The 11,791-nt window shown below is 54.7% G+C and overlaps 1 protein-coding gene across 1 annotated transcript in view; it reads left to right on the top strand.

Moving 5' to 3' along the window:
- The window catches only part of NOS2 (nitric oxide synthase 2), a 35,975-nt gene extending 25,312 nt beyond the window's left edge, over positions 1-10,663 (top strand). The window contains exons 17-26 of the mRNA XM_089900767.1: positions 253-385; positions 1,267-1,345; positions 2,136-2,317; positions 4,460-4,623; positions 5,593-5,800; positions 7,419-7,506; positions 7,958-8,079; positions 8,396-8,544; positions 9,527-9,721; positions 10,318-10,663. Coding sequence (XP_089756893.1) covers positions 253-385; positions 1,267-1,345; positions 2,136-2,317; positions 4,460-4,623; positions 5,593-5,800; positions 7,419-7,506; positions 7,958-8,079; positions 8,396-8,544; positions 9,527-9,721; positions 10,318-10,437 — 1,440 coding nt within the window. The 3' untranslated portion in view covers positions 10,438-10,663. The remainder of the gene's footprint in view (positions 1-252; positions 386-1,266; positions 1,346-2,135; positions 2,318-4,459; positions 4,624-5,592; positions 5,801-7,418; positions 7,507-7,957; positions 8,080-8,395; positions 8,545-9,526; positions 9,722-10,317) is intronic.
- Positions 10,664-11,791: the final 1,128 nt, after the last annotated feature.

The raw sequence follows: 11,791 nt of genomic DNA on the forward strand, positions 1-11,791 counted from the left end.
GTAGTCACACCTGTGTCATAGTGTGGGCATGCGGATAAAGCGAGATGCTGTCATTATTACTATTCATGGTAATAGCAATAGCTACTATGTGCTGGGACCAGCCATGTTTTGGGTTCTCATAACGGCCCAACCAGATAAGTGTGCTTAGTAATTACACAAAGCTCTTAGCTCAGCTGCAAGGACTTAAAAAATGGTAGCTACTGCCGATGACAGGGATGATGGTTAACACCAGTCGGCTCCATCTTTGTCCAGGCAGCCTGTGAGACGTTCGATGTCCGAGGCAAACACCACATTCAGATCCCCAAGCTCTACACTGCCAATGTGACCTGGGACCTGCACCACTACCGGCTCGTGCAAGACTCACAGCCTTTGGACCTCAACAAAGGTACCTGCTTCCCTGCACCACACGGAGCTTGCTCGCCCTTCCTGCCGGGGTGGGTGTCTCTGAGTCCTGAGCCTGGGGTCAAGGAGACCACTAAGACCCTCTGAACAGAGGCAGCTCTTCTGGGGCTACCAGCCATCTCTCTCTTGTTGGGTCCAAGAGCCTGCTGGGATGCAAGACTTGCAGGCGTGCTTCGTCTCTGAGAGAGGCGGTTTAGGAGGGAACCCTGGGAGGGCAGTGGAGAGAGAAGGACGCTCCTATGTGCCAGGCACTGTGCTGGACTCTTTGTGCACCTGCTCTAAGTGATCCCTGACACTCTCCTGTGAGAAAGGCACAGAGAGAGAAACTGAAGTTCAGGGAGGTACAGCAAGTTGCTAGCAGATGGCCCAGTTGGGATCTGGGCCCCAGCCTTCCCGCTCTAATGGCAGCCAGGTATTATGAAGAACATTTTTCAGAGGCAATTCCAGGCTACAGTCTGGGAACTCTGAACGGCCCATCTGGATGCTGTGCTTCTGTGCTTCCTCTTTTCCTATACCAGGACTACAGAGGTCCTACACGTTTCCTCATGCTTAGGATGTCCCCAGCTTCGACTACGCTCTCCTGTGGATCCCAAGCCATGGGATGTCCTAGAAATTCCCATATTGGGGCATTTGCATTGCATTTCCCAATACCTAGCAGCGGCACAAGCAACCTCTGTCAGACCAAGGGTCTTTATTTGTGATTCAGAAACACAATGGGGAAAAAAAGAAGGGAAGGAAAACCCCAGCACCACCACAGTGAGACACCCCAGGGTAACGTCTGGGTGTAATTGACTCAGCACGTGGAGGCTGCCCCACCAACACTTAAGAGCCACATTGCCACTTCACTGTCTCTCTGTCCCACAGCCCTCAGCAGTATGCACGCCAAGCATGTGTTCACCATGAGGCTGAAATCGCAGCGGAATCTACAGAGTCCAAAATCCAGGTAGGGCAAAGGAGAGGGCTTCTTGGATGACGTTCCACAGATTTTATTTTAATCCAGGAAAGACCAGAGCAAGTCAGTCTTAGAAAGGAGAGGAGGGAAGTGTCCACTGGCATTAGCTAAGATGCCACTGGTAGGGTCAGCTTGATTGTTAACCCCTGTGGCCACCAGCACCTTTACATTGGGTCTCCATTAACCGTGGGCCAGTTTTTCAGCTTGGGAACGAGGAGGCACCTGCTTCACTTCCTGTCCTTTGTGACTTAACTATTTCACCAAAAGGGGAGGGCAAGAAAAACTCAAACTATTTGGCTTTCTTAAGAACTTTCAGGAAAAGTTTTGGCAGGGAAGGACCTTTCCCCGCCAGGTCAGCCAGCAGTGTGGATTCTCTGTAGGTTTTGTTTTTCTGTGCTGTCCTTACATTCATTAGCGAAAGTGGGCTGTGTTCTAATAAGAGCCAGATTTGTGCTAGACACTAGGAAAGGTTTGTCTCAATGCCCACATACCTCCTAGTGCGATGCTTTCTTTAGGCGGAGTCTGTGGTCAAGCTCTTGAGGGCTTGGGAGGGCTGCATGGGAGGATTCCTGTCCACCCTCTCCCCACGGAGAAGCCGCAGGCCGGGTCAGCCCCGGGCCCTCTTGAGCACCCCAGCCTCAGAATGCCGGCAACCCGTGTTCATGGAACCGGGCAGGAAAATGAAAATAGGGCACGTTTCCTGGGGAAACTGGCCCACCCATCAGGGAGTGCTGGAGGAAATCCTGGTGGCGTAACCAGAGGCTTCTTTTTCCTTCTGCAGCCGTACCACCCTCCTGGTGGAACTCTCCTGTGAGGGCAGCCAAGGTCCAAGCTACCTGCCGGGAGAGCACCTCGGAGTTTTCCCAGGCAACCAGCCAGCCCTGGTCCAAGGCATCCTGGAGCGAGTGGTGGATGGCCCTGCCCCCCACCAACCCATGCGCCTGGAGACCCTCTGCGAGAACGGTGAGCCTTCTGCACAAAAGCCTCAGCTGAGGCCGCCCCCAGCATCCTCCCACCAAGCCCCAACCCCACTGATGGTCTGGGCCCGGACCTGTGCTGCAAACGGGCAGCTAACCCTGTCTTTCCTGCTGAGTGGTGGGCCTCTGAAGCCCGCGCCAGAGCAGCCTTGTACATAGTCCTCGACCGGCCGCCGGGCCAGCAGGAAGGGCTGCTTCTTTGGGACTCTCTGCCCAGCACCAGAGGCTGGGCTATCTTTCCCCTTCATTCTTTGCTTACCCGGCCATTTTTGTTGGTTGACTGATTCATTTTTCCATCAAAATTTTAACTACTCACATCTATATACCAGGCAGGCCCTGGGCTACAAAAATGAATGAGACTCCGTGTCTGCCCTCAGAAAGCTCACTACCTAGTACAGGATGCAGATATGCAAAAATAGTCATAATTATTATAATAATAATAACAGTAGCAGCCACCATTTTGGGGGTAGTTACTTGATGCCAGCATTTTACCAATACATGCATTGTCTCTTTAGTCCCACAACAGACACGCATGTGCAGCTTGCTTGGTGACATGATAGAGAAATGTGGAAACTATGAAAATGGTGAGCTTTGAAGATTCAGGTCCCTGATCCATCACTTACTAGCAATGTGACCTTGGGCATAGGAGTTAACCTCCCGAGGCTTTGTTTCTTTGTCTCTAAAATAGAGATAATAGAGCCTTCCTCGCAGGGCTGTTGTGAAGAACAGATGAGTAGATACGTGTGTGTACAACCTTCACCACAATTCTTGGCACCAAACAAATGCAGGAATGGAGGAATATCCATTTCCCATGGGCTAATCGACATTTGTCCGGAAGGTCAGAGGAAGGTAGTTTAATACACCCTGAAAGTCTCTTTGGATCCCAAATTTTATGTTTTGGAATTTATATTGCATTTTCATGGTATTCTAATTTCATACTGCTTCCCCATCAAGGGTCTCATTTATGCCCACCTTCTGTGGGCAATGGGCAGGGCCAGACCATGGGTGACCAGGAGAGCTTGGCTCCTCCTGGCCATCCTAACTGGAGAGATGAGGCTGTCCTGGGGAGGGGTCAGAGTCCCGGTTGTGTGCTAAGGCGAGGCTCTCAGCCTATGTGGTGAGCACAGCACTGGGTGACAGGCACTAGGAGAGGAAAACTAATGAAATCAGCAATCACAGGCCTTCCAGCCCTTTGGACTAGCTCCCTGGCCTTAGCGTCCTCTACAATCATGATACCTCCAAAAAGTGTGTCCCCCTAAAGAGAGTGGCCAAAATAGGACAGCAGGAGCCTGAGAAGCAAAGTCTGGCATTGTTCCCCACTGTCCAGGAGAGTGTGAGAGAGCCTGCAACTCGGGGATAAGGGGACAGAGACATCCTTGTAACTGTAGGGGGACAGATGTGGCTCCTCAGGCCTGGGGTCTAGAGGAAACAATGTAATACTAATATTTTTACCTAATACGTGTACTGTTTCATTCAGTCCTCGTGCAAACTCAGCAGGACAGGTTTTATTATCACGTCCATTTCACAGAGACCGAACCCAAGTTCAGAGGGTTCAGTCAGCCTACTAGTAAGTGGGGAGCCAGAGTTTGAACCCATGTCTACTGGCTCCAGTGTCCATGCTGTGACCGCCCTGCATATGGCCTCTTGGCACTCCTTGAGACTTGCCACCTCACTTTGGGCTGAGGGCTGCTCACCCAGTCGCCCCTGGAGACTGCAGTTATGGGCTTTTCTCTAAATGAAGAACTGGCCTCTGGGGTGTTCCTCAGTCTTTGGTGAATTTAGTCATGGTGAGTCTGTAGTTCAGCTGTGTGTGTCCTGCTGAAGTTCAGGTCTGGGCCAGAGAGCGACTGGACTCTGGTACATAGTTAGTTTTGCAGGATTGTGTCAACTTGGGTGCCCTTTGGAGGCCTGTTGACCAGCCTTTCCTGGCAGCCCTATCGCTGGGCACCATCTTCCTGCACTTGAGTTGGGCACATGAACCCTTTTGCTGTTCCTGGAACCAGAACTCCAGTGTCTTCTCTCCCCTGCAGCTGGAGGGTAGAGGGTGTCTATCCCAGATGCCTCATCACTCTTTGGGAAACCTAAATGGGACCTTTTTCCCATCCTGATTCCTTTCTTCCCTATCCAGGCAGCTACTGGGTCAGGGACAAGCGACTGCCCACCTGCTCACTCAGCCAGGCTCTCACCTATTTCCTGGACATCACCACCCCGCCAACCCAGCTGCTGCTCCGAAAGCTGGCCCAGCTGGCCACGGACGAGGCTGAGAGGCAGAGGCTGGAGACCCTGTGCCAGGTGAAGGTCGGGGCTGGTGGGTGAGGCAGGAGCAGGGCCCCAGAGTCGGGGACATTCTGAGCCTAGAGCTGGTCTTTAACCTCCAAGGGGAATCCACCCCAGCTTCCCAAAGTGCGATTTGTCAAAGGCTGGGAGGAAGCCAGGCATCCTCTCCTGTCCCATCTCTAGGACGTAGTTGTGTCAAGTGAACTGAATTGTTTTGAATGTCTGCAGGATGCAACCAAAGTGCACTTCCTCAGAAATGAGCTAGAAAAGGAGAGCCACTCTGTCTTTTATTCCCCACACCTGGAACAAGCCTGGAATTTAGGAAGTGATGGAGGATGGATGGTGTGGATGAATGGATAATGGACACAGTGACAGATGGGTAGTTGAATTAATAAATGAATGAGAGAATGCCTTAACTCACCTGCAACTTTCTAGACCCAAGTCTTTGCAAAAGGCACTGAATATCATTATTACCGTCACCATTATCGCTAATTATCTTGATTCCAGCCACCTCCACTGCCCTTATCCTGTGGCTGCACTGCACTAACCTGGCACACATTTTCTCACTTAATCCTCACAACATCCCCATGAGGTAGGTGATGCTATCCTCATTCCACAAAGGTTAAGTAACGAGGACGAGATCCCACAGATAGTAAGGGCGTTCGGTCAAGATTTGAACCCAGGTCTGTATGATTCTGAAGCCCTTCCCCAAATTAGATTAGAATAAAGATTTGACTCCTGCCTGCAAGTTGCTGACAGTTAAGTTCTAAGCACACAAGTTAGAGAAATGCTACTCATTGGCCTGAGCTCCTCCAGGACAGAAACTTTTTCCTCTCTAGCTCGGTGTTCTCAGCACCGTGGACAGCACCTGGTCCTTTGAAGTGTGTGCCGTGGGCGTGGATGAATGAATACTGGATTGTGACAGCCTCTTCCCTCTGTGTGGGGCAGGCGCCCTGAGACACTCATATTGCCCTTGGCTTTCAGCCGTCTGATTACAACAAGTGGAAGTTCACCAATAGCCCCACCTTCCTGGAGGTGCTGGAGGAATTCCCGTCCCTGCGGGTGTCCGCCAGCTTCCTGCTCTCCCAGCTGCCTGTCCTGAAGCCCCGGTATTACTCCATCAGCTCCTCCAGGGACCACGCACCCAGGGAGATCCACCTCACCGTGGCCGTGCTCACGTACCGCACCCGAGGTAAGGCTGGGGCAGAGGCTGTGGAGCGGCCCAAGCCTGCTACTTACTGGGCAGCTGTTCAACATCTCTGAGCTTTGGTCTCATCATTAAACACCCACCTTCCAGAGCTGATAACAGCGATAGGAGGAGTATGGGAGAGACTACCATGAACCAGGCACTGAGCTAACGTCTTTGTGTATGTGTGATCGGTAACCATGTGAGACGGGAGCTGTGTGCGTTTCACGGGTGAGGAAACTGAGGCACAAAGAGGTTAAGCCACAGGTTCAAAGTCACCCTGGTAGCAGGTAGACAATGGAGATGCAATCCCAGGTAGTCTGACTGCTGAGTCCGAGTTCTTAACCACCATACTCCTCTCTACCGTCCAGCTCCTGTTGGGACAATTTAATGAGATCAGATGTGGAAAGTACCCAGTACTTAGTGGGCGCCCAGCGATTCTTAGTCTTCCTGATAGTCCAGCCTAAATACAGGGGTGATTCTGCCTTGATGGTTCATTCATTCACTCACTCACTCAGCGATGATTTATTTCATACCTCTTTATGCCTGGCACCACGGTGGGTGTGGAAATATAGCACACATAGACCCTGCCCTCATGGAGCTTCCCATCTAGAGGGAACAATGAAGAGAGACTCATAGAAACAGACAGCTGTCATTGTGTAGGTGCTAAGAAGGAAGGTGCAGGGTGCTGTGAGGGCAGAGGACGGGGGATGGGCTGACATACACTGGGAGGTCCCACACCTTGTCCAGCTGGATGAACCACGCCCCTGCCTTCTCTCCGTAACTGAGCAGTGCCTGGGTTGGCAAAGCTGGGGTGCTGGCTCACACCTCAGAGCCCTTTGTGCTCTGAGAAGCACAGTCACACAGTTCCTGAAAACTGGGCAGAGACTCTCTTTACTCTGCTAGAGAACATCTGCAGAGGCCAAGTCTCAACCCTCAGACCAGGAGCGGAGAGGCAGGCACATCCTGTGAGAGCAAGGTTCCATCCAGAGGAAAGCCAACGGGACTTCTCGAGTTGGTTGAAGTTCCCCTTAAATGCTGGGCCATTGGGAAGGGAACCTGGGGTTTCCACAAGCCCAGGAGGGGCCACTGGGGGAGACAGAGATGGAAGAGCAGACCGGAAGGCTCAGCAGCTTGTCCATCACCCACCCAGGGTTCCTACCAGCAAGGGCTGTACTCCTGAAGACACTGCGAGGAAGTGACTGTGGTCACCCTGAGGGGCCACTTTGTGCTACTGTCATCGGAGCTGAGTGATGGGCTGGGAGGGTCCCTGGAGAAACTCTTGGAAGGAGCATCAGAGTAGGAGTTAGGGAAGCTGAGCTGTGACCTGACTCTACTGCTACCCCAGTGACCTTGTACAAGTCACCTTCCCTCTCTGAGACTCAGTTTCTGCAGTGGCACAAGGAGAGCCTTGCACACTCTCTGAGTCCCTTTCAGCTTTTGCCAGCTCTGGGCGAATAGAGGGTGGAACTCAGAACCAGGAGAAAAACATTCCTTTGATTAAAGCCTGCAGAGTGCCTGAGCGGGCAGTTCAGGGAGGTGCGTCAGTGTGGGAGGAGCCACTGAGAAGGTTCACGCAGGGGTGGGAGGGACGATGCTCGTCAGGTGTGTGCTGTCCTTACAGACGGCCAGGGTCCCCTGCACCACGGCGTCTGCAGCACATGGCTCAGCAACCTGAAGCCCCAAGACCCGGTGCCCTGCTTTGTGCGAAGGTAAGCACCCCCTCCACTGTGTCCATCATGGGACCACTGGCCCCGGGGAGTACTGGTTTGAAAGAGAGGAATCTGGGGTTTAGATGCCACTCTGGGCCCCTTGGCCCGTAAAGAAGGCACTAGGGTCACACTGGGCCTCTCCATTCTAACCCCCAGTGGTAGAGCATGGCCAAGTCTCTAGCAGGGACAGAGGTGGCAGCGATGTTGGGGCCCAGAGTACAATGAGGCTCAGCCTTTCTCAGAGGGACCCCAGGGCAAGGTGATGGTGCGCCTGGACAGGAGACATGAAGCAGCCCGCAGGACTTGGGAAATCAACTTTTAGCTCGTTGTCTTTTCTACCCCGCAACACTACCGCCCCTGGCCACACCCCCAGCTCCCCAGCCCCTGTCCTGCGTGTGCATCCGACCCAGGGTGTCTGAGGACGGGGCCTCTTTCCTCCTGTCCCCTTCAGTGCCAGCGGCTTCCAGCTCCCCGAGGACCCCTCCCACCCTTGCATCCTCATCGGGCCTGGCACGGGCATCGCCCCCTTCCGCAGCTTCTGGCAGCAGCGGCTTCATGATGCCGAGCACAAAGGTACAGCTGGAGGGTTTTTGGGGGTGCGGAGGGGGTACCAGGTGGTGCCCAGCACCTGCCTGGGAGTAGAACTGAAGCTGTAGCCACCCCGCAGATGTTTCCTGGCCCCTCTCCCAAGTTTGCCTCAGCCTGTATGGACAAAGGATGTGAATGCCCTGGGCCTCAGCTTCCTCATCTGTAAAGTGGGGACAGTGCTAGATAGAACGTGGGGATGAAATGGAATTCTAGTTGGGTGCGCAGCTCGACAGGCCTTGAAGCATGGCCCAGCCGCCCTCTGGTGGCCATCCTGGTAACTGCAGCCTACTGGGTCTTGCAGGTCTCCAGAGTGGCCGCATGACCCTCGTGTTCGGGTGCCGCCGCCCAGATGAGGACCACCTCTACCGGGAAGAGATGTTGGAGATGACCCGGAAGGGGGTGCTGCATGAGGTGCACACAGCCTATTCTCGCCTGCCTGACCAGCCCAAGGTAAATGCTGCAGCTGCCCGCGCAGTGGGTGGAGCATTAAAAGCACAGACTATGGTGGGTGCCTGGCTCCCCACAAGCCCCTCACTTCTCTGAGCCTTCACCTCCTCAGCTCTAAAATGGAGGCGATTATACAGTCACCAGAGTGGCGTGTGAAGCAATTATGTTCACTCTTCCAGGAGAAGAGACGGGCCCTGAGACGTTCAGGGCTAAGTCAGAGTCACATGTGAGCCAATCCCCAGTGCCCAGCCTGCTGAAGGTCCTCGGCCGGCATGTACAGCTATCGGGGGGGTGGGGGGGGAGGTGGTCCAGGTCAGCTTTGCGCTCCAGCACAGCATGGCTGGGGGGCAGCCGCTGCTCCCAGCACGGCCCGCGGACCGGCTCTGCTGTGCTGGGTAGTACTTTGCCCCAGGAGCCTGGGGGGTTGGAAAAGACTGTTGGCTCAGCCTTTGTGAACTGATCCCATTGGGCTCCTCCCAGACCTGGCACTCCGTGCCCAGTGCCAGGGTCACTGGGCATCTTGTGTAGAGAAAGAGGAGAGAGTCCCCCGTTGACTCCAGGACTTCTGTGTAACTGGGGAACCCTGCTCAGAATTACACGGGGGATCTCGAGGACAGAGATTCCCTTTTGTGGGGTGTAGGCAGGTGGGCCTCAGAGCTCTGGGCAGGGTAAGTGGCTTGATGGATGCCTCTTTGAAGCACGGTGAATTCAGAGCAGATCAGGGAGCCCCACTAGAGAGTCAGCTCCTCAAGGGCATGGCTGTGGCCAGTATTCACCTCTCCAGCCCCAGCCTGGGCCTGGGCCGGGCAGGGCACCCGTGCACCTCCTCATCTCAAGCCTGGTCCCCGTGCAAGGCCCTGGCCAGGAGGGTGCTCACCCCGCCACCCCTCCCACCTCCTATTCATCTCCCCGTGGCCGGCAGGCCTGACCGCAGCCTTCGCCCCCAGCACTGGGGGCCTGGACCCACCGTCTTCTCTGGCTTCAGGTCTACGTTCAAGACATCCTGCGGCAACAGCTGGCGGACGAGGTGCTGCACGTGCTCCACGAGGACCAGGGCCACCTCTACATCTGCGGGGACGTGCGCGCAGCCCGGGATGTGGCCCGCACCCTGAAGCAGCTGGTGGCCACCGCGCTGAGCCTAACTGAGGAGCAGGTGGAGGACTATTTCTTCCAGCTTAAGGTAGGGCCGCTGGCGTGTGGGCTCGGGATGCAGGCCAAGGACATGGGCCAGGGAGCCAGGGCCAGGGGGGTCAGGTTCACAACAGTCTGGGCTCAAAGGAATCCTAGAGGTGGCGGGAGGTCAGAGCTGGTCGGGCTGTTAGAAGGCCTGTACATCCTGGTCTGGCTGCTCACTTAAACAAAGGCAAACATGTTGATTTTTCTGCAAGACTCTCAGAGCCCCTGACAGGCTGCTGTGCGTCATGGCGCTTCAAGACTGGGAGAAAGTACACGGCATTTCCCAACCATATTTATCTCAGAGCCCACATTTCCTGGAGCCCCTTGTGAGACAAGCACTGGACAGGCTTTAGCGTCCATCAGAAAGCTTGGAGAGATGCATTGGTGGTCCACGCCAGAGCGGGTGTTCATGAGGGTTACATAGTCTAAGTGAGATTCGAGTATAATCTAAGCATGACAGCTGGGAAGGCAAATGGCTCATGAGTGTAGGTGTGATGGGGAAGCAGGGGGACCCTTGGGGCTTGGCCCAGCTTGGACCTGATGAGTGAGAGGTGGCTGCACCAACAGAGCTGACACCTTGGTCTCTGTTTTCCCTTAAAGAGCCAGAAGCGCTATCATGAAGATGTCTTTGGTGCTGTATTTCCCTATGAGGTGAAAAAGGATGGGGCAGCAGGGCTGCCCAGCAATACCAGAGCTCCAAGCGCCCACAGGAGAAGTTAAAGCTGCCACTGTAGAATTTAAGGATGGCACCAACTCTCGATTTTCTGAGGTCACAGGACTGGGGATATTGGAGGGAGATTATATCCCCAAGCCTCACATCTTATTTCCCCATATCCTTCCCTCTCAAATGCTTTACTTGACCTGCTACCCAGTAGCAGCCTGGACTGAGTGAGCCCCTTGCTGGGGTGATGGAGAGATGGGCCTCCCCGGTCCCTTGGAGACTAGATCTGCAGTGCCAGGCCTGGCCAGTGGGTGAGAAGGATGGAACTTCCTTGATTGCACCACTTGGGTGACCACCAGGAGGCGCTGTCACGTCACTCTGTATTTGGCGGCCTGTGTACAGTTATTTATGCCTCTGTATGTAAAAAAAACAAACCCCAGTCTGCCTCTTGAGCCTTCCTTGTATGACTCCTTGATGGAGATATTTATACGAAATGCATTTTATTTTAACCACGTTGTATGTGCGTGTGGGTGTTTTGGAGGGAAAGCAGCCTTAAGCTGTATAGAGTTGGGGACTGAGGGGTGCCACAGCCTGGACAAAACTCCCCCGCAAAGGGACATATCAGCGTGGCCCCATTGCTCCTCTGAAATGCCCACCGGGTATGGGGACAGCACACGGAGTTCTGTGCACATCTGAAGACCCGTGATGGGGGTAAGGAAGCACAGCCCGGCCTGCGGGCATGAGCTGCATCTCAGGAGGCGTCTCACATGGGGTGTGGCAGGGGTGCGAGGCTGCCAGGTCTTTAGCGAAGGCCTAGACCACAGCCCGGTCTTACGCAGTCACCGCCTTTTGCTCTGGGGCTGCCTGTTTCGTGAAAGTTTGGCCAGTAATGATTTGGGCCCTGGGTGACAGCACAGGTGAGGCTGGGCTGCGTGTCAAGGACTTGGCAGTGAGGGAAGGACACACATCTTTCACGGGGAAGGCTTCTCAAGGGACTGAGCCTGGTGAGAGCAAGGAAAGAACTCAGCCAGGGGCTAAGCGAGGGTTTGGCAAAATCTGGCTCCCGGCTTGGGTTGGGCCTCTGTCTCACTGACTCCCCGGCCCACTTCTCCCCTCCACCACTCCTGCTCGGGTCCGGTAGTTGGGGAGAAAGGGGCATGCGACCTCAGCGTCCCAGCGACGCATCTGCACGACAGTCCCCTAGACCAGTGCCTCTCCCACTCCAGTGTGCAGCAGACCACCTGGGATCTTGTCACGTCGCAGGCGCTGAGGAGGTCCAAGGCAGGGCCGGGGATTCACGCCCCCAGGTGCTGCTGGTACTGCTGGTCTGAGGATGCTCTGAGCCCCACCCTGGTTCCCGAGGACAGGATTCTTGGAGCTAGCAGGATGCGTTGGCATCATGGGGACACAGAG

This window comes from Delphinapterus leucas, chromosome 19 (assembly GCF_059928025.1).
Source record: "Delphinapterus leucas isolate spDelLeu-1000000601 "Yukka" chromosome 19, BTC_Dleu_Yukka2, whole genome shotgun sequence".
NCBI lineage: Eukaryota > Metazoa > Chordata > Mammalia > Artiodactyla > Monodontidae > Delphinapterus > Delphinapterus leucas.